The 22,353-nt window shown below is 46.2% G+C and overlaps 1 protein-coding gene and 1 pseudogene across 2 annotated transcripts in view; one reads left to right on the forward strand and one right to left on the reverse strand.

Moving 5' to 3' along the window:
* LOC308621087 (forkhead-associated domain-containing protein 1-like) overlaps positions 1–13,180 on the reverse strand; it is a gene marked incomplete at its 5' end in the record, with an annotated part of 101,097 nt that extends 87,917 nt beyond the window's left edge. Inside the window, one exon of the mRNA XM_081241259.1 lies at positions 13,088–13,180. Within this exon, the coding sequence (XP_081097385.1) occupies positions 13,088–13,180 (93 nt within the window). The remainder of the gene's footprint in view (positions 1–13,087) is intronic.
* The window catches only part of LOC308620770 (centrosomal protein of 78 kDa-like), a 1,829,729-nt pseudogene that overhangs the window by 1,684,943 nt on the left and 122,433 nt on the right, over positions 1–22,353 (forward strand). The gene's annotated exons all lie outside the window — the stretch shown is intronic.

Consider the following 22,353-nt stretch of genomic DNA (forward strand, 5'->3'; position numbering starts at 1 on the left):
AAAAGAAATAAAGACATCCAAATTCGAAAGGAAGAAGTCAAATTATCTCTGTTTACAGGCAACATGATCTTACATGTACAAAATCCTAAAGAGTCCATGAAAAACCACAACCCTCTTAGAACTAAAAAATACCATTCACTAGCAAAATCGTAGGACACAAAATCAACACACAAACATCAGTTGTGTTTCTATATGCTCACAATGAACAATCTGAAAAGGAAGTTAAGAAAATAATTTCATTTACAATAGCATCAAAATGAATAACATATTTTGGGATAAATTTAACCAAGGTGGTAAAAGATGTGTACACTGAAAACTACAAAGTGCTGCTGAAAGAAATTAAAGACACAAATAAATGGAAAGACACCCTGTATTCGTGGGTTGGAAGACTTAATATTGTTAAGATGTCATTACTACACAGCAGGATCTACAGATTCAAAATCCCAACAGCAGTTTTTGCAGAAATAGAAAAATCCATCCTAAAATTCATATGGAATCTCAGTGGACCCCAAATAGCCAAAATACTCTTGAGAAAGAAAAGCAAAGTTGGAGGTCTCACACTTCCTGATTTCAAAACTTACTGCATACAAAGGTACAGTAATCAAAACAGTGTGATACTGACATAAGGTCAGGCACATAGGCCAATAGAATAGAATAGAGAGCACAGAAATAAAAGTTTGCATATATGGTCCAATGATTTTTGACAAGGGTGCCAAGATTATTCAATGGGGAAAGAACAGTATTTTCAACAAATGATGCTGGGAAAGACTGCAAAAGAATTAAGTTGAACTCTTACCTTACACCATGTATAAAAATTAACTCAAAGTGGATCAAAGACTTAAACATAGTCTAAAACTATAAAACTTTTAGAGGAAAGCACAGGAGGAAAGCTTTATGACATTGGATTTGGCAATGCATTTTTGGATATGATACCAAAAGCATAGGCAGCAAAAGTAAAAATAGATAAATTCAACTATATCAAAAATTAAAACTTCTGTGAATCAAAGGACACAATAAACAGGGTGAAAGGCCATCTAGAGAATGGGAGAAAATAGTTGCAAATCACAAATCTGAAAAAGGGTTAATATGAAGAATATATAGAGAACTATAACTCAACAACAACAACAAAAAAGAACCCCCAAATAACTTGATCAAATATGGGCATAGAACTGGAATAGACATTTCTCCAAAGAAGATATATAAATGTCCAACAAGCATATAAAAAGATGCTCAACATTACTAGTCATTAGGGAAATTCAAATCAAAACCACAGTGAGATACCACCTCATACCCATTAGGATGGCTACTATCAAAAACAAACAAACAGCAACAGAAAATAACAAGTGTTGGCAAGGATGTAGAGTAGGGGAACACTTATGTACCGCTGAGAATGTAAAATGGTGCAGCTGATATGGAAAACAGTAGAGCGGCTTCTCAAACAATTTAGGATAAAATTATCATATGATCCAGCAAGTCCACTTCCGGGTATATACCCCAAAGAATTGAAAACAGGAACTTAAAGAGTTATTTGTACACTCATGTTTATAGTAGCATTATTCACAATTGCCAAAAGGTGGAAGCCACCCAAGTGCCCACTGACCGATGATTGGATAAGCAAAATGTGGTCCATCCATACAGTGGAATATTATTCAGTGTAGGAGGAAGGAAATTCTGACACATGCTACAACATGGATGAACCGTGAGGACATTATATGAAATAAGTGTCACAAAAAAGCAAATTTTGTATGATTCCACTATGTGAGGTACATAAAGTAGTCAAGCTCATAGAAACAAAATAGAACGGGGGTTGCCAGGAGCTGGGGAAGGGGAAACGGGGAATTGTTGTTTAATGGGTACAGTTTCAGTTTTGCAAGATGAAAAATTCTGAGGCTGGTTGCACAACAATGTGAATAACTTACAACTACTGATCTGTACACTTAAAAGTGGTTAAGACGGTAAACTTTATAGGTATTTTACCACGATTTAAAAAATGGCTAAGATGAAGGGACTCACTCAACATCAGGATGCTGGCCCAGGGCAATATCAGGGTTTGAACCCGAGTCTAATTCCAAAACTTGTACCTTTGATTTGTACCCTGTGATTTTCAGAGTAGAGAGTGATTTAATAATGAGAGAGGAGACAGGCAGGACCTAATATACAAAACAAGTGCATTTTTTAAGGCTCCTGCATTGAAAATGTCTTTAAAAAGTATATAGTGAGTCCATAAAATATTGAGACGTTTCAATTTCTATTAAGAATGACCATCTGCTCTGATGACCCCTGTGCTTTAAGGAAGCCTCCTCGGGAAGCTGACTTAGTTATGACATTGCCCTGAGGTTCACTGACATTGTCGCTGAGGTTCGACGTGTACCTGGAACCGTCCTTTGGAGCTAGGTTTCAACCTTGCATCACCTGGCACTGGGAAGCCCCATCTCAGACCATAACCTCCCACTCCCGGCCTTCCTTATCCTCTGTCTCGTCCTCTCCTTGAGTCACGTAGCCTTTGCTCCCTGTTTGCTCCCTAGGGGTAATGCCCTATGCTCACCCAGCCTGGGCCCTGTTCAAGCTCACCAGCTCCTTCAAGCCCATCCCGGCCCCCAAACCCTCCTGCCACCCTCACACTTCTGTCCTGAGGCTGGCCCAGTGCCCTTTGGGCCCCCCAGCCAGCAGGTCCCTGCTCTCAGGCTTTTCATTCTACTTTGACAACAGCCTCCTAGGTCTTCACCTCCTGCACCTGCCTGCATCCTCCGTCTGCTTCTCCCGACCCTCCTCCATCCCTTTACACGGCGCCCTCTGCCCAGCAGGCCCACCTGTGCGGCTACATCCATGGGCTGATGGGCTCCTTGTGTCTGGTTTCTGGTTGGGTTTGGCCAGTGGGGGGGGTTAGAGATCAGAGCAGGGAGAGAGCTTGGGGTACTTACTCCCCTGGCTTCCATTCTCTGGGGCCACACAGATTCCCTCAGAGGACTCTACCCAGCCCTCGGGGTCTCCGGGTCCCGGGAAATGCCCCTGCCCCTCACCCCTCAGCTCTGGGGGTGGGAACAGTCCTCACTCATACTAGCTCTGGGCCCTGCACTATCCTTTGTGGTTTCTCTGAGCCCTGCCCACTCCCTATGGAGTCCCTTCAGGAAACTCCCCTCCATCACTCCACACCCCTGTGAATGTGCCTTCAGCTCCCTGCCAGGACCTGGACTTCCCAGGCTTGGAGAAGCTCCTAGATGGGACCTTCAAGGCTTCTCTTAGCTGCCAAGGGCTTCCGGGTGGTCCTGCCTTCATCCCACCCTGGTCTGGTCCCTCTCCTCAACCATCTCCTCTTCTGCATCCTCACCTTGACAGTGTAACTTCCGTCTAACCTGTGAACGTGCTCACCACCCCCTCGGCCTGGAAACGCCGCCCCTTCCCCCTTCCTTTCCTTTATTGTCAAATGGCTTCAAGAGGGTCCTCTCCCGCTGGGTCCTCAACCCACTGCCATTGCCCTCGGGGGCCTCCTCGGGCTCTCGGCCTCCCTGTGACATGAGACACAGTTTTCAGAGAGAGGCACGTGGCCTGATGGTTCAGGGGTTGGGGGAGCAGGGCAACGTGGTTATTAGCTCGAGTCCAGCTCTCCTACTTCCTAGAAGGGTGACCTTGGGCAAGTGATACCTCAGCTTCCTCATCTGTAAGGTAACAAAAGGACAGTCTTATAAGCTACTGGTGACGTATAAATGATATAATACATACTAAAGCACTTAGAAGAGAACATAGGGCAAATGGGAAATGTTCTCTATTATGAGCAAGAGGATGGGCTCTGGAGTTAGAAAGCCTTGAGTTCAAGTCCCACCTCTGCTACCTTCCAGCTGTGCAGCCTGGGGCACGGTTCTTTGCTTCTCTTTGGTTGCTCCCTGAGCAGCAAAAATGAGTTTGATAAGCTGGGCTTCGTAGGATTGACAAAAGGTACTGCTTGGTGACATGTTCTAAGGAGTGGGATAACATTTTTGAAATTAACTTGTGTGTGTGTGTTTGTGTGTGTGTGTGTGTGTGTGTGTTTTATCTATTTCTTTTAACCTTTTGGTTCTAGGCTATCCCATCCCCCAGCCCCATCCCCCCACTGCCTCCAGAAAGGGATGTAGTGCAGAAATAGTAAAAAAAAAAATGGGGTTTTCAAAAGAATAAGGATATGAGGAAACGGCCAGGCGCTGGTGAGATGACGGGTCTGGGATTGGAAGGAAAGAAGAAGCTTCTCTGCTTCCCCGTCAGCTGGATCCTTCCTCCCCGGTCTCCCCGGGAGAGCCCTGTGGACCGGCAAGGCCTCAGGAGAGGCTGGTCCTGAAATCAGACTGCCCGAGCGTGGTGCCCAGTGCCCCAGCCTCCCTCTGTGACCTCAGGCAGGATACTCAGCCTATCTGTGCCTCAACGCCCTCATCTGTAAAGTGGGGCAAACAACATTAACCTCCTAAGGATGAAATGAGTTAATACACTCGAGAGTGCTCAGAACAGTACCTGGCACAAAGCAAGCTGTCTCTGTGATGAATACCCTCAGCCTGGCAGCAGCTCTCTGGCTCCCTCACCTCTCTGACTGCTTCCAGGTCTCCACGCCGGGCTCCTCTCCCTGCAGATGTCCATTTCCTCCACACTCTGTCCATGGGCTGGGGCCACTGTGCCACCCCCTGGATTCGCAGGTGTGTATTTCCAACCCCTGGTTCATCTCCAGGCCCCAAACTGCCTGGCTGCTTCCGGGATGTTGAGGTGCTCACTCAACCAGTCCTGCTTCCTGCCCTCTTGGTAACGGGATTATCACCTGCCAGCTCATCCAGCCATCTTTCTCCATGGCCTGTGGCATTGATCCTACTGATTCTTCCAGAAAGCTCTCAGACCAGTCCCAAAGCAACGGTCCAGTCAGGTGGTAGTATTAATGTGGTGGGCAGAATGGTCTCCCAAAGATGCCCATGCCCTGATCCTCAGAACCTGGGAATATGCTCCATGAGGTGGCCAAAGGGACTGTGCCGATGTCAAGGTTACTAATCAGTGCTCTTAAAAGAGGGAGACTAAGGACTTCCCTGGTGTTGCAGTGGTCAAGAATCCGCCTGCCAATGCAGGGGACACGGGTTCGAGCCCTGGTCCGGGAAGATCCCACATGCCATGGAGCAACGAAGCCCGTGTGCCACAACTACCGAGCCTGCGCTCCAGAGCCCACGAGCCACAACTACTGAGCCCACGTGCCACAACTACTGAATCCGCGTGCCTAGAGCCCGTGCTCCACAACAAGAGAAGCCACTGCAATGAGAAGCCCGTGCACCGCAACAAAGAGTAACCCTCGCTCGCTGCAACTAGAGAAAGCCTGTGCTCAGCAACGAAGACCAAACCCAGCCAAAAACTTTTTAAAAATTTTTTAAAAAGTGGGAGACTATCCTGGGTTATCCAGGTGGGACTAATTGAACTCCACCAGTCCTTATAAGCAGAGAACTTACTCTGGCTGGATTGGAGAGATAAGTGGTGTTTCTTGCTGGGCCCCCACTTAACAGCCCCAATGCTCCTCTTCCTGGGAAAGCACCAGGTCAACGTTTCCTCTTTACCCAAATCCCCCCCTAGATGGCACCACCTCAGTCTGTGGCATGAATGAGGATCACAAGAACATTCATCTCACATTTCACTGACAACCCCCATTCTCGATTCCACAGGGTGGAATTTCCCTAGCTTAGTCAATTATCTTGTTATCTCAGTTAACTGAGAATTTCCAATTTAGATATTAGATGTTCCCTAAGCTAAATTTACACTCAAAAAGTGAAGCTTCTGTTTTTAGAAGCTTGAGTCAGCTCAGTCTGAAACTCAGCCCCACCTCCCCCGACTAGCTGTGTGATTTGGGCCAGTTCCTTAACCTTTCTGAGTCCCATGTCCATGTCATCAAATGAGGATAATAATGATAATAGTAGTTCTCACCCGCACAGGATTTGTTTTGTGGATATAATTCTATAAATACAGAACATACATAGATGATGTATAAAGCCATGTGAGATGCAGTAAGTAGTCCATAAATGTATGCTGTAGCTGTTTGTATTATGTATGCTATTCAAAAGATTATGATCTTTCTTTCATCTCACATCCATCAGAATGGCTAGTATAAAAAAAAAAGGGAAATAACAAGTGTTGGTGAGGAAGCAGGGAAAGTGGAACCCTTGTGCCCTGTTGTGAGAATGTAACTTGGTGCAGCCACTATGGAAAACAGCATGGCAGTTCCTCAAACAATTAAAAATAAAATTATCATATGATCCAGCAAGTCTACTTTTGGGTATATATCCCAAAGAACTGAAAGCAGGGCCTTGAAGAGATATTTATACACCCATGTTCATAGCATTGTTTGCAACAGCCAAAAGGTGGAAACAACCCAAGTGTCCATCAGTAGATGAATGAATAAACAAAATGTGGTGAATCCACACAATGGAATATTATTCAGCCTTAAAAAAGGAAGGAAATTCGGACACATGCTACAGCATGGATGAACATGGACATTATACTCAGTGAAAGGATATTATACTCAGTGAAAGAAGCCAGTCATGAAAAGACAAATACTGTTATGATTCTACTTATATGAGATACCCAGAGTAGCCAAGGTCATAGAGACAGAAAGCAGAATGGTGGTTGCTGGGGGCTGGGATGGGGGGACAAGGGGAGTTGTTGTTTCATGGGTGCAGTTTCAGTTCTGCAAGATTCAAAGAGTTCTGGAGATGGATGGGGGTGATGGCTGCACAACAGTGTGAATATATTTAATGCCACTGAACTGCACACTTAATAAAAGTGGTTAAGATGGTAAATTTTATGTTATGCATATCTTACCACAATAAAAAAAAATGAGAAAAATGAGATCATGATCTAGCCCTTTCCTCTGAACTTTTTCCTCTTGGAAGCCCTCCATCTGCTGGTGAGAAACTAGTCCCATCAATTGCTGTGCTGGGTACTGACCAATGAAATCAGCCGCCAGTTCCCAAACAGGGGGCAAAACATTCCCTGAGGACTGGTGAGACCTAACAGGTGAACCACCAGAGCAAGGAGCACTTGAGGAGAAGCCAGGGGTGAGGTGGGGGTGAGGGGGGAGGATGGGAGCACGACCCAGGCAGGAGGACAAGCGCGATGCAGATGGGGAGCCAGCAAGTGCACCCTCCCAGGCCTGTTTCATTCCGTGGATTTCCCCACAGAGAGTCCACCTGTCACCTTCTGTCTCAAAATGCAGGTGTTCGCTTAGAATAAGAGAAATGTGAATTAAAATGACACAGGTACCATACTTCACCCCGTAGATCAGTGAAGATCCAATGGGGGGTCAGCACCCTAGGCTGGGGAGGGAGTGGGAGACGGGCATCCACTGCTGGCAGGACACCACATCCGGAAACCTCTGGTGGACAATTTGGCCATGCCCATCAGAGCTACAGCTGTGTGTGTCCTTTGACAGAGCAGACATACCTGCATGTCCGTGAAATTACGCAAATAATAGGAGAATCCCAGCAGCCTTGTTTAATAATAATAAACAAGATTAAGGTGTAGGCTCTGGTTCTTTCCTGAGAGGCAGCCCAGAACTGACAGGGGCCAGGAAAAGGGACGAGAGTCATCCGGCTGGATGGGATCTGGGGTATGTGTATGAGATCAGTCTGGCTTCACGACCCTCAGATCCCACGCGAGAAGGGCTGACACAGGCTGGAGAGATGGCTAAACCCATGAGAAAGGAGATGCCTGGCAGGACACTGACCACCGAGGGTGAGGTGTGGACACCAGCATTTCAACCCCCTGTCATGTCTGTTCTTTCTTTTTCTCTTCCATCTCCACCTTCCTAGCTGCAGCCCTGCACTGACTTGGGCTGTCCTAGAGCTCAGTCTTCTAGGGATCCTGGGACTTCCCCAGGGTGGGACTGGGGGAGTCCCTGGGGAGGGGGTAGGGTCAGTCAGCCCTTCATTGTTTACCCTTCGCTTCTCTTTTCCTCAAAACAAAGTTTATTGAAAGAATACACACACACACACAAGCAGGAGCTCTGCTGATCAAGAAGGGAGAGGGAGGGAGCACTGATGGTGGGGTTCTCAAAGTGTGGTCCTGGAACCAACTCCAGGGACTCCATTCCCCCCACCTGAACCTGGGGAGCATACAAATGTGAAGATTCCTGGGCCTTACCCCAAACCCACTGGGTCAGAATGCCTAGGAGTTCATGTTGAACAACCACTCTGAAACATGAGGAAAATCCAACAACCACTGGCTTTGGTGTTTCTTCATTCTGGAAGAACTGAGTCCCTTTCTCAGCAGAGTTTAAATAACAGCCATATCCAACTCTAAAAAATACAGTTTACAAGGCACATCAAATCATATAAATTATAACTTGCAAGGTTTAGCTGTGAAATGAGCAAGGCTGAGGCTTTTGAGCCGTGTAAAATGGGAGAGGGGAGACTGTGAATAGAGCTCCTGATGGCTCGTCTGCACACAGCAGCCGGGATGTTCACTGGCAGGTCTCCCCCTTGTTTACAATCCTTCAAGCCTTCTTCCCACTGCTTTTCAGATAAAGATCAAAACCCTTATGGTGACATGAAGGAGGCCGACTTGTCCCTTAGCCCTCCTCCTTCCCACTCTGACTTCTGGACGCCCTGGTTTTCTCTCAGTCCCTTGGGTTCACAATATGCTCTTCCACCCCAGGACCCTTGCACATGCCATTCCCTTCTCCTATTGTCTAGTTAAGTCCTCCTTGTCTTCCATATTCCTTTCCTTTACAGCCCCAATGTTGGAATGGAATTAGTCACACCTTTGTGGGATCATTTGACTTATTTCTCTCTCTCCTGGCAGCTTCCTGATGGCAGGGACCATGTCCAGTTCTGACATCACTGTACCCCTAGACTTGGCTCGGTGCTGAGGCTCTGGGTAAATACTGTGCAATGAATGAGTGATAGCAACAGTTATCACTGTTGACTATAAACAGTTCTCACTAGCCTGGCTATAAACAGGCTTCCTACTGCCTTAGGGAACCAAACTCCTTACAGGATATAGAAAAAAGTCTGGAGGGTAAAACCCTGCAAATATCAATATTGATTTTTCCCTGAGCCAAATGATTACAAGTGACTTTTATTTTCTTCCTTATATTTTCCTTTCTCCCAATTTTTAAAAACAAGAAGCATGTAACTACCTTCCATTATCGGAAAGAGTAAATGATGTCGAAATACTACAATACCAATAGTCAAAACAACATGTCAGCCTTGCTGATGAGTAGAAATCTTTAGAAGCATGACTGCCTATTCTTTAGGATTGATCCAGGCAAATAAAACAAACAATCTTTTTTATTTGCTAGATGTAACCTCTGGGTAATTGCAAGGATGATTTTTAGTAATATAAACCCCTGACATTTTTTTTTTTTGTGTGTGGTACACGGGCCTCTCACTGTTGTGGCCTCTCCTGTTGTGGAGCTCAGGCTCCGGACACGCTGGCTCAGCGGCCATGGCTCACGGGCCCAGCCGCTCCGCGGCATGTGGGATATTCCCGGACCGGGGCACGAACCCGTGTCCCTTGCATTGGCAGGCAGACTCTCAACCACTTCGCAACCAGGGAAGCCTAGTGACGTATTTCTTAAGCTAAGTCTGAGGAGCAGTAAGCAGTCAATTATTTATATACAATGAATGCAACTCAATTTCTGTCTCGTTAATAACTGTCCTCATTAGTTCCCTTTTCCAAATGGCTTATTAATGTCAGTGGGTCCTCATCTCAACCCTGTGCACCACTGAGGATTCTTCTCAGTCTCTGTTTTATGAGACCATAATAATGATCATTGTGTCATTCACTGAGCACCACATGCCAGGCTCTTTATATGCATTTCTCACTTAATCCTCAGAATAACCCTGTGAGGTAAGAGGTTTACAGACAGGGAAAAGGAGCTCAGAGTGATTAAGTAATTTGGTTGAAGTCACTCAGCCACAAAGTAGCCTAATGAGATTCAAACCCAGGTCTGTCTATCTCCAAAGCCCGTGCTTTTAAAAATTACTACAGTTTTCTAATATCATAGTCAGGTTCAAAACAGAGATCTCTGTCTCTACTTTAGCCAGACAGGAAATAAAACGACCCCAAATCTATGCCTTGTTAGGATAAAGAAGAAACTACAGTTCTTCTTCTTCTTCTTTTTCCTCCCACTTTGCACACTGAACAGATGTTCTGTGTCCTTGAAGGGAGACCATATCATGGAGGAGAATCTCACGGGGAGGTTCATGGAGTTATCTTTAAATCTGTTGCATTTACAATAAACATTCTCAGAAAACTAGGAATAAAGGGGGAAATTTCTCACTTGGTAAGAACATGTATAAAAACCCTACAGCTAACTCCTACTTAATGGTGAAAGAGTAACTGCTTTCCCCTAAGGTCAGGAACAAGCGAATATAAGGATTTATACACTGCTCTTGTTCAGCAGAGTCCTGGAAGTCTTAACCAGGGAAATAAAGCAAGGAAAAGAAGATTAAAAGCATTCAGATCTCCTTTTCTGAAAGAAGAAATAAAATTGTTCTTATTTGCAGATGACATGATTGTTTATGTATAAAATCCCAAGAAATCTACAAAAGCCCTTATATAAGAAAGTGCAGTTAAGGTTGCAAGATACCAAGAAGCATACAAAAATCAACTGTATTTCTATATACTGTCAATGAACATGTGGACACCAAAATTAAAAATATAATACCATTTACAATCACTCAAAAAAAAAGAGAGAGACATACTTAAGTGTAAATCTAACAAAACACGTACAGGACTCGTATGCTGAAAACTACAAAACACTCATGAGAGACACTGAATAAATGGAGAAATATACCATGTTCATGAATTGGAGGACAATATAGGAGTATATCAATTATTCTCACATTGATATATAGGATAAAACACAATTCCAATCAAAATTACAGCATGATATTTTGTGTATACAGACAGGCTTACACTAAAATGTAAATGGAAAGGCAAAGCAACTAGAAGAGGTTAAAAAATTTCTTTAAGGAAAAGTGGGAGGAATCACTCTACCTGATTTAAGACTTACATAGCGACAGTAATCAAGGCTATCTCATAATGGTAGATCCATTATGACAAATAGATCCATGAAACATAATAGGGAACTAAGAAGTAGCCCCCATAGAAAGTATGGCCAGATTATTTTTGACAAACTTGCAAAAGCAATTCAATGGAGAAAGGATAGTCTTTTCAACAAATGGTTCTGGAACAACTAAATATCCACATGCAAGAAAAATGAACTTTGACCTAAATCTCACATCATAAACGACAGTGAACCCAAAATGGTTCATAGATTTAAACATAAAACTATAAAACACTTAGAAGAAAACGTAAGAGAAAATCCTCAGGGTCAGGGACCTTGTGGCATGTTCTTAGACATGACACTAAAAGCATGATCTATAAAAGAAAAAATAACTACCTGGACTTCATCAAGAGTTAAAGCTTTTGCTCTGTGAAATACTCTGCTAAGAGAATGAGAAGACAAGCTACGGATGGGAGAAAATATTTGCAAACCATCTATCTGACAAGGGACTCATATCTAAAATACATAAAGAATTCTCAAAACTCAATGGTAAAAAAACTAAACAATTCGATTAGAGACACTTAAAAGATATGAAGAGATATTTCACTGAAGAGGATATGCAGAAGGCAAACACGTACATGAAAAGACATTTAACATCACTATCGATTTGGAAAATGCAAGTTAAGACTATGATGAGATACCACTACACACTTACTAAAACAGCTAAAATGAAAAACAGTGTTTATGCTAATTGCTGGTGAGGATGTGTCTCATACATAGCTGGTGGAAATGAAAAATGGTACAGCCATGCTGGATAAGTCTGGCAGTTTCTTTACAAACCGAATATATATAAACACATATGTTAATCCATGCAATCATACTCCTGAGCATTTATCACAGAGAAATAAAAACTTATGTTCACACAAAAACCTGTACACAAATGTTTATAGTACATTTATTTGTAATAGCCCCAAATGGAAACAAAATGTCCTTCAAAAAGTGAATGGTTAAACACAGGTGATACGTCCATACCGTGGACTATTACTCAGCAATAAAAGAACAAGCTAATAACCTAAATGGATGTCAAGGGCACTACACTGACTAAAAAAAAAAAAAATCAATCACAAAGGTCATACATACATGATGAAAATTATAGAGACGGAGAACAGATTAGTGGTTTTCGGAGCGTGGGGACGATGGTGGGAGGAGGAATTGTGACTATAAAAGGAGCATCACAAGGGACATCTCTGATGATGGAATACTCCTATATCCTGAGGGCCACACCCAAATCCACACGTGGTAAAATGGCACAGGTCTCCACACATGCTTCGTGCCATTCCCTCTACTATTTGTGCATCTATAATTATTTCAAAATAAAGTTTAAAAAAATCTGTTGAGTGAAGTCTGAGAGTGGTCTGCCTTTCACAGTCCTAAAGGGATTCCATTGCATTTCTCTTTCTGCTTCAATATTTTAATCCCTTTCAAAATGGTAAAAGGCTCAAAGCCACTGTTTGTATAATTCCTTACTTACAATTTCTTCCAACTTCCTTGGCTGTCAATGAGCTGGGACTGTGGACCAAGCCACAGCTAATTCAGAGAATGGAATGAAATGAAGTGAGAGAGCACTGAGGCCATGCCCAGGGCTTACCCTGATTTACTACTTGGAGGTACGGGGGCACGGGAGGGCTCTGAGGGGCCCATAGTCTCCAGAAGCTCTGGAAAGGGCGAGAGGCCATTGCTCAAGCTGGGCCCTTCAGGTGGCCGTGGCTGCCAGACGCAGAGCAGGTGAAGGTCAAGCATCAGCTCTAAGCCCACCTTCCAAACCACGCCATCAGGGTGGGACACTGCAGACACAGTCAGCAAAGGACACAGGGCCCATCGCACTTTGCACTGTGCTCATTCTTACCACATGTGCCAGGGAGACCCAGCACATGCCGGGATTGGTTATTGGTGGCACACCGAGGAAGGCTGGGACTGTTAGCCAGAGGCTGTGCTTTACAAGAGACTGGAGTCCACAGAACAGTAAGGACTTTTGGTGGTGTGAGGGGTAGGGAGGGTCGGGGACTGGCTAGGAAGAGGTCTTACCTCTAAAACAAGGTCTGAATTTTCATGCCTTCCAATCGTAGTGCTTTTATTCAGGACAAAATAGCCTTCTGCACTCTTTAGATAGGCTTTCATATTCTCTGCTTTTCCTATAACAGGTTTTCAGAAAACAATTTTGTTAGAAAAATACAGTCCTCTAATTATTCAGTGTCATATTTAGAATGAATGGAATACACCATAATGTCCACAGGAGAAGTCAGCAGAGGTAGGAGTGGATAGCTGGATTTAACAACGATCACAATGATAATTCCGCACATATTTAAGACTGTCCTTTTAACAGTGATAGCCGGCATAGATGAGCTTGCTTCTGATCACAAGAGGACATCCTTTATGTAACTCAGAGCACAAACAAGCAATAGCAAAAAAAAAAACAACCCAAACAAATCTGAATTCCACTGATAACCGCTCTCCACCTCCCATTAAGCTTAGTTTGGGGTTAGTTATCTGACAGAATCAAATACTCAGTGTTACTAACCCACCACTTACTAGCTCTGTGACTCTGAGTGAGTTACTTATTCTCTCTCTATGCCTCTGTTTCCTCATCTGTAAAATGGGGCTAATAATACTCTGTATCCCAAAGAGTTTTGTGAGGATTAAATGTGAAGCATCTAGAATGGTGATTGCTACACTAAACACCCATTTGTCCTACTGTGATTGTGACTGTTATTAATCTTGGGCTTCTGAACTTTGACTCAATAAACCCCAACTTCTACAGAGCTTCTTAAAGTGTGGAAGAGTCAGTCATCGAGGAAATGGGCATTAGAAGATACTTTCTTTTTAAGTCACCGCATTCCTTCATATATTTAGGTTGAAAAAAAAAATGATTTCCAACGACAAAATATCAAGATTATAGCTTGGCTGTACGGTCAAGACTCTGTACGTATCTTTTGCTGGCATTTTATTATGAAAATGTCAAACACACAGAAAAGTTGAAAGAATTGGATGGTGAACTTCTATAGAACCACCACCCAGTTTCTACAATCAACATTTTGTTCTATTTGCTTTATCACATATCTACCCATCTATACATTTTATATTTTAATGCATTTCAAAGTAAATCCTATACATGTTTTTAAATTTTATTTATTTATTTTTGGCTGTGTTGGGTCTTCGTTTCTGTGCGAGGGCTTTCTCTATTTGTGGCAAGTGGGGGCCACTCTTCATCACGGTGCACGGGCCTCTCACTATCACGGCGTCTCATGTTGTGGAGCACAGGCTCCAGATGCACAGGCTCAGTAGTTGTGGCTCACGGGCCTAGTTGCTCCGCGGCACATGGGATCTTCCCAGACCAGGGCTCGAACCCATGTCCCCTGTATTAGAAGGCAGATTCTCAACCACTGCGCCACCAGGGAAGCCCTATACGTGTTTTCTATTTTTTTATTTTTATTTATTTATTATTATTATTATTATTTTTAGCGGTACGCGGGCCTCTCACTGTTGTGGCCTCTCCCGTTGCGGAGCACAGGCTCCGGATGCACAGGCTCAGAGGCCATGGCTTACGGGCACAGCCGCTCCGCGGCATGTGGGATCCTCCCAGACCAGGGCACGAACCTGTGTCCCCTGCATCGACAGGTGGACTCTCAACCACTGTGCCACCAGGGAAGTCCATATATACATGTGTTTTAAAACATAAAAATGTCAGTGACTTCAGCTGGTTCCAAAATGTTGATGATAATTCACATGATATTTGAATTCTGATCCATCTCAGTGCCATGTCAAAGATAGTCTCTTTTCTTTTTTTTCCTTTTTTTTTTTGGCTGTGTTGGGTCTTCGTTGCTGCATGTGGGCTTTCTCTAGTTGCGGCGAGCGGAGGCTACTCTTCCTCACAGTGCGCAGGCTTCTCACTGCGGTGGCTTCTCCTGTTGTGGAGCATGGGCTCTAGGTGTGCAGGCTTCAGTAGTTGGAGCACGTGGGCTCAGTAGTTGCGGCACACGAGCCCTAGTTGTGGCTCGCAGGCTCTAGAGTGCAGGCTCAGTAGTTGTGGTGCACTGGCTTAGTTGCTCCGAGGCATGTGGGATCTTCCTGGACCAGGGCTCGAACCCGTGTCCCCTGCATTGGCAGGCAGATTCTTAACCGCTGAGCCACCAAGAAAGTCCCCAAAGTCTCTTTTCAACTGAAACGTCACTGAAGTGTGAAGTTGTTAGACTGTGGATAAAAACAAAAATCATCTAGGTCTGACCGTAGAGGGTCTCCGGTCTGGCTCTGCTTTCCATCAATATCTCCATCATCATTCCATCACTGAATCCCTACTAAGTGCCAGGCACTGGGCTATCCTTTTACACACATGGCCTCTTTTCATCCTCAGAACCACCCTGCGAGGCAGGTGTCAATATTGTCCCGCTTTACAAATGAGGAAACTGAGACTCAGAGAAGTTAAGGTCACACAATAGTAAGTGTGTGACAACTCTGGGCCTTTGCATGTAACCAGTGTACAAACCTCCATTGCTGCTGGTGGGGCAGAGTAGGGGTGGGGTAATTGCACTGTCTGCTGACACTTGGGACATGTAATAAAAGAAAGTCCTTGAAACCAGCATTCTATCCTCTGAAAGGAAGACGAGACCCTACCTGGGGGTAAGAGAAATAAAAATAAGCAGCATAGTTTATATTTGTAAACTTTGAGGCCTGTGGATGTCCCACAAATATTGATGCTTTCAGATAATGAGAAATACATTTGATTAAGTTCGCTGTCATGTATACAGGGGAAAAGACATTTCCTCTTCCCAAAGAACCATGCTCTGCTGCCTTCAGTTATTAATCTTCAATTGCAGAGGACCATGTTAGCACGCAACACATTCAAGTCTAATTAAGCTAAAATGGAAACTTCCAAGAAATGTCTCTTCTGCAGGAAAACCACAGGAAACGCCACTAATCTAAAACTTAAACTTGGATCATGTGCATATTTGTTTTTTAGCTCTCACCCCAGACGTCCCCAAGGCTGGGGTCTTCTCTCTGCTCAGACGTCCCCCCTCGGGGCAACCACCTGACTGACCACTCTGGCTAAAGGCACCCTCAGTCATGTTATTCCCCTGCTAGTTTTCCCCTGCTGTGTTTCCTTCCTTGTACTTATCATTCTCTGACATGTTCTTGTTCCTTTCTTTAGTTATGCTTGCTGTTGGTTTCTCTTTCACTAACATATATGTTCCTGGAAAACCAGGACTGTGTTCATTTTGTTCAGAAGCGATTCTTCATGGGTATTTTGTGTTTGTACCCATCTTCAGAGCAAAGGCATTGAAAGATTTTGTCCTGCACTCACTTTCCGAGGCTGCTTGTATGGCAAACAGCCTGGGAGGATAGAGGTAATGTTTCTAATAAAGATAACGGCTCCTTCTGGGGCAAAAGTTGGGCAGGTTTGCTAGCAGCCCCTTTCAAAGATTGCAGTTTCCTGAGTTTGGAGTTCCTTACCTGGGACACAGACCCACTGTGCGCACAGCATCCACACTGGCTGCTCTGCACCACCCCGAGGGACTTTCAGGGCAACAGGAACCAAAGTGCATATGCAGCTCTGCTGCCTTTTATGTCAGCTGTGCTGTGAGTAATCAAGTTCTTTGTTTCTGGCCCAGGAGTCTCTTGTCTTCTGCCAGGAACTATAAGCTGGGCAGGCTAACTTACTAACTTTCAAACAGGGTCAAATGTCAGACCCTTTGCAGTTCCTGCCAGTTCTGTGCATTACCCCTTCTCCAGGGTAGGGGGCGGCGGGGGGCAGAACCTGACACATAGTAGGTGCTTGGGAAACACTTGCTGAGTGAATGAAAATACAAAGGACACCTCAAAGCAAGTCAGTACAGCCAGCTGGCTAGGAAGCTTTGATAGTAACTACCTTTCATTTTTCCTGTCAGTATCTAGCTTAGATGACTCCTTGGAAAACCTAAATTCTATCTCTTTAGCTTTTGGATTGGACAATATTTCTCCACCTTCATTTTGCCCTGTGCATCACTTCCTTGCGTGAAAACACTGTCAAAGTAATTTGAATGTGTGGAGCTCTGTGAATTCGTTCTTACTCAGCGCCATGGAGCACCAGCCACAGGAAAGAGCAAAAGGGCTTCAGTCATCTGCGTTCCCCCGACCACTTTGGATGGCTCAGAATTGGGCTAAAGGAACAAACTTTCTTTTGAGGTTTACAGTGGCCTCAAAGTTCCTTAAAGAAGGGGAGTTCAGGTAAGGGGCGGGTGTGTGTGTGTGTGTGTGTCTCTGACCATTGGGTGGGTGTTGTCCATAAATCAGGGGAAACAGGGGTTCCTCTCTTAATCCCAGCTATACCCACAGGACATCCAAGAGCTGGTGCCCAGGAGAGGCTTAAAGCTCCCGTGCCGCCTCCCTTGGGGGGCGAGGTAGGGGCTGCACTTAGGAAGGAATGGCTGGTGTTGGGGCACCTTTTCTGGGGTGCTCCTGGCGACCCGAGCCTGGATCAGAGAGTTCGGACTCGGCTGGTGCCGGGTCCCCTGCCTACCCCAACGCCCTTGACCTCGCAGGGCTGGCCTCCTCCGGCCCAGATTTCCTCCCGCCGCCTCCTCGCGCGCCGCTCTCACCTGGCCAGAGGAAGAAGCCCACGCCTCGTCCTCCGCCGAGAGCCCTGACCTCCGCTCTGCCGCCCTCCCGCGGAGTCTCCAGGCGACAGCCCGCAGCCCGCGCGCCCGCCCGGCCTTTTTACAAACGTCGCCACGGCAACGCCATTCTGACGGCCGAGCTGGGGAGGGGCATGGCGTGCGCGGCGCCCAAGGATGAGGGGGAGGTGCGCTGGGAGCACCCGGCCAATTACAGCCCGCTGCAGCGCTGCGAGCCCTCCCCGACCTGCCCGCTAGAGGATGGAGAAACAGGCTCAGTGTTCACAGAAGTAGCTCCAAGCCTTACAGCGGGGAAGGAGCAGACTCAAGAATCCTTCCTACTGACCTTAGCTCTAGGTTCGGTGCGTTGAGGAGGGGGTGGTCAGGCGTGGGAGGGTAATGGAGCTGAGCCACGAGAAGCTTGGAGGTTAGTACCCCCCGTCCCACCCGAAACTCTAGTTCTCTCTGTTGTGGAGGAGAAAACAGAGTAAGCTGGGGGGAACCATCACTTCTGGGGGTGGGGGTGGAGATGGGAGATGGGTGGGGTGGAAGGAACACTTCTGAAAGAATGGAAGATTCTCCCACGTGCTAGGAAAAGGGTATTTACAAGCCCACAGCCTTACTGTTCCTGTCCTTCCCTGTCAAAACTCGCGTTTATTCATTCATGTGTTCTTTACTTCTACAAACATCACCTGAGTCCCTACAAGGTCAGACCGTGGCCCCAGTGTTGACCTGGATCAGATCCTTATGAAACCGCCCCCCTCCGCACTCCCCATGGGCACGGGGCTGGGGGGATGGAGCGTGTGGAGAAGACATGCAAATGCCAACTATCTCCCCTCACCCCATGTCACCTTTTTCAAATCATCCCCTTCTGTCTGGGAGCAGAACAGCCCTGCTGACTACCTACAGAATGCCTCATTTCCCTGGCAGGCAATGACGGACAAGGTGCCCCAAGACAAACTCAAAATATTCATCTGAGAAAGATGAAAGATGGCAGACTCCACTCTAGTCAATTAGAAGATGATATAAGAGAGAAAAATCATGGAAATAGATATGGGATGGAATATATGGTAAAGATGCTCCCACATGCTTAGAGGCTCTTAGAAATGCACATTCCCTGGCACAGACCTCAGAGATTCTGATTAGGCAACTCTGGAGCATGGTCCAGGAATGAATTTGTTGCGTTCTTTCAAATTCCTTGTGCATTTGTTAAAAGCTTGGCAAAACCTCAGGACTTTTTCAACCCTGCAGTTGAATCGCAGAGCCCTCCCAGCACTTGTCCCTAGAAATCTCTTCCAGGCCCTCAGTCAGCCTGGAAGGTTCTGCCTGGGTTAGTTCCCTTCGACCAGAAAGACCTTAGGAATGTATGAGGAGTGACCACAGAGACCAGGGCCCTGAGTGGTAACTTCAGAGGAACAGAGAGGGTCAGGCTCAACTCTCCAGGCACATTTCTGCCTCAGGGCCTTTGCAGTTACTGTTTCTTCTCCCTACCTGGCACTTCCCCCAGGGATCTCCTTCAGCTCCTTCAAATTTTTACTCAAATATCACCCTATTTAAAAGGGTCTTGGAATTCCCTGGCGGTCCAGTGTTTAGGACTCGGTGCTTTCACTGCCCGGTTCGATCCCTGGTCGATCCTGCAAGCCCCATGATGCCACCCAAAAAAACAAAACAAAACAAAAGACACCCCCCCAAAAAAACATGAATAACAAAACAAACACCTCACTCTATTGCTCTTCCCTTCATCTTACCACTCCTCTAACATGCTATTTATTTAGTTTCCTTCTCTTATTTGTTGTCAGTCTCCCCACTCCCAACTCCCCCCTGCCCCCCAACTTAAGCTCCATGAGGGCAGGGTTTTTTTTTTTCTCTTTTGTTCACTGCTGTATCACCAGTACCTAGAACAGTGCCTGAATGAACGAATGAGTAAATGAACAGGGGCAGCCCTTGCCACCCACCCACAGCCTTGTCTCCTACTCTTGAGCTGCTGAGCTGAACTGTCCTTACCCCAGGACCTAGGCTTCTGTAGCCTTGGCCCTCCCCAGCCCCACCCACAGCTCCATGCTTGTCTTCAGTGTCATCAACATGAGCACAGAGCGCAACCCTGCTCACTGCCAGCCAGACCCTACGGAGCCCATCCAGGCCAGCCTGGAGCCGGAGCCGCCCTTGGCCCCGTGATAGGCTTGGGAGAGCATATGTTGCCATTAGTCCATCTCTCGATGAGGAAATACTAAACGCAGAACAAAGCTGACATTCAGGCTCACTGGAGCAGAAATTGCCAAATCTTGATTGGATCCTGCCGCTCCCCACAGGATGCCACAGTCATCTCAAAGGGTGTGTGAAAGTCTTAAAACCCAGTTCCATGTCATCCACTTAAATTTCAAAAACAGAAACCAAAATACCCCAATAACTCATGGCTTTATCATAGCATGTCCTGGGCTGAGTGAGAGTTGTCCTTTGCGATGGTGGGGTGTTCAAAATACTGCACCTGGGGAATTCCCTGGCGGTCCACTGGTTCGGACTTGGTGCTTTCACTGCCATGGCCCGGGTTCAATCCCTGGTGGGGAAATTAAGATCCCGCAAACCACAAGGCATGGCCAAAAAAAAAAAGAGGTTTCTAGTTTATATGGGCTCCTTGGTGATGCCTGTAATCAATCAATCTTCTTGAGCTCTGGGTGGCTACCAAGGCTGTACTGTATCTCCATCAACATCAGGATGCTGGTGTCTGAAAGGCCTGGGTCCAGGTCCCAGCTTTGTCATTCCCAGCTGTCCTCCTAATACTGGAGCGTGTGATGTCAACTCCGGGCTTTCCACCCGCAGGGCTCTGTCCCAGTCCTTCCTGTGGATCATCTCATTTAATCCTCAGCATAACCTGGGGCAGTAGGTGTGTGTGAAACACCTGGACCTCGGAGCTCTGCAGAGAAGCGCCCAAAAGTGTCGTGACGGGTGTTATTTCTATCACGTCACTCCCACTTGAACAGGAAAATAGGGCTCAAGAGACATGGAGGTATGTGACCAAGGTGACACAGCCAGAACAGGATTTGAATCTAGATGACTGTGATGGGACGGTATTTTCCCCGGGGACCACAGGTGACAGGTGTCACAGCCACGAGACACCCATGCTCACCACCTGCTTTCCCTCAGCCCTGAACAATCTGGGCTTCCGGCTGTCCTGAAGTTTGGGCAGTGCCTGCAGCAAGAGGGGGAGGGAGCTGAGGTCAGGAGTGGGTAGCTGGGGCTTGCCAGGGACCTCTCCTGCCACCCATTGGGCTTCTTTCCTGCAGGACCTCTGCCCCATAAAATCTCATTGGGCCACAGTTGCCTTCCCTGGGCTGTCCTTGACCGGGAGAGCCCATCCACTGTGCCCCCTCCCCAGATCTGCTTGTTGTCCCCTGCATTCCAACAAGAAATGAATGCTGGCCTCCTGCCTGGAAGAGGTAGGGAGCTTGCCCAGCCTTTAAGGGGTAAGAGAGAGCCAGGGAAAGAGCTGGAACCGGAGAAAGGGAGAGTAAAAGAGAGAAAGAGTGCTCAAGGATCAGGAAGTAGCTAAGCTGTTGAGTAGGTGACAGATGGGAGAGCAAAGGGCCAGTGGAGGCTCCACAGTCCATTCATAACCTGACGCTATGGGCTAAGGAAATGCAGGTTTTTATACACACAAACACACACACACACAGGTTCACAAAAATAAATTCAAACCACAAAATCACAGCTGGTCACTGAGGCCTTCTGCGGCCATGCACACCCCCTTCCCCTGTCAGAAAATGAGAAGTCACCCAGGTGTTTTCTCAGATAGAGACAAGGCTGGTTGGGATGCTCATCTCTTGCAAATCAGAGATCTGTCAGGGGGCTTCCCTGGTGGCACAGTGGTTGAGAATCTGCCTGCCAATGCAGGGGACGTGGGTTCGAGCCCTTGTCTTGGAGGATCCCACATGCTGCGGAGCAACTAGTCCCGTGAGCCACAGCTACTGAGCCTGCACGTCTGGAGCTTGTGCTCTGCAACAAGAGAAGCCGCGATAGTGAGAGGCCTGTGCACCGCGATGAAGAGTGACCCCCGCTTGCCACACCTGGAGAAAGCCCTCGCACAGAAACGAAGACCCAACACAGCCAAAAATTAATTAATTAATTAATTTAAAAAATTAAAACAAAACCAAAAAACCACTCTCTCTAAAATAAACAAACAAAAAAACAGAAAAAAAGCTTCGCCAGGGAGGTCAGTCTGTATGTTCTGTTTGAAAACTGCAGATGAAGGGTGCTGATCCCACCTCTGATCGGCCTGGTTTCGTTTGTTTGTTTGTTTTATTCTGTCTGTACCTCACTTCTCTCACCTGTAAAATGGAGGTAATAACAGCATTGACTGTAAAGACAAAATGGGTTAAATGTGTGAAGTAGTAAACTGTGCCCGGTACCACAGACTCCTTCTGTGAATGTCCGCGTTGCTGTCTGTCTGTTTGCTTGTTTTTGTTGCTTTCTTGATGATGTGGGAGGACAGCACCATCTCAACCCGATCACAGCCATCCTGGGGAGAGCTTTGATTTGCATCGTCTCAGTCCCAACCCAGAGCAAACTTGACCTCAGAACACTCGCATATCATCTTGCTTGTTGCCCAGGGACATTTCTGGGTGTGGGTGTCAGAGGCAGGCTGAGCTCCCCTGATCGCTGCTAGAGGGATTCTGAGAATCCAGCTGGTCTCTGTGGTGTGGCATGTGCAAG

The sequence above is a fragment of the Mesoplodon bidens genome (assembly GCF_964165515.1).
Source record: "Mesoplodon bidens genome assembly, chromosome: 7".
NCBI classification, from domain to species: domain Eukaryota; kingdom Metazoa; phylum Chordata; class Mammalia; order Artiodactyla; family Ziphiidae; genus Mesoplodon; species Mesoplodon bidens.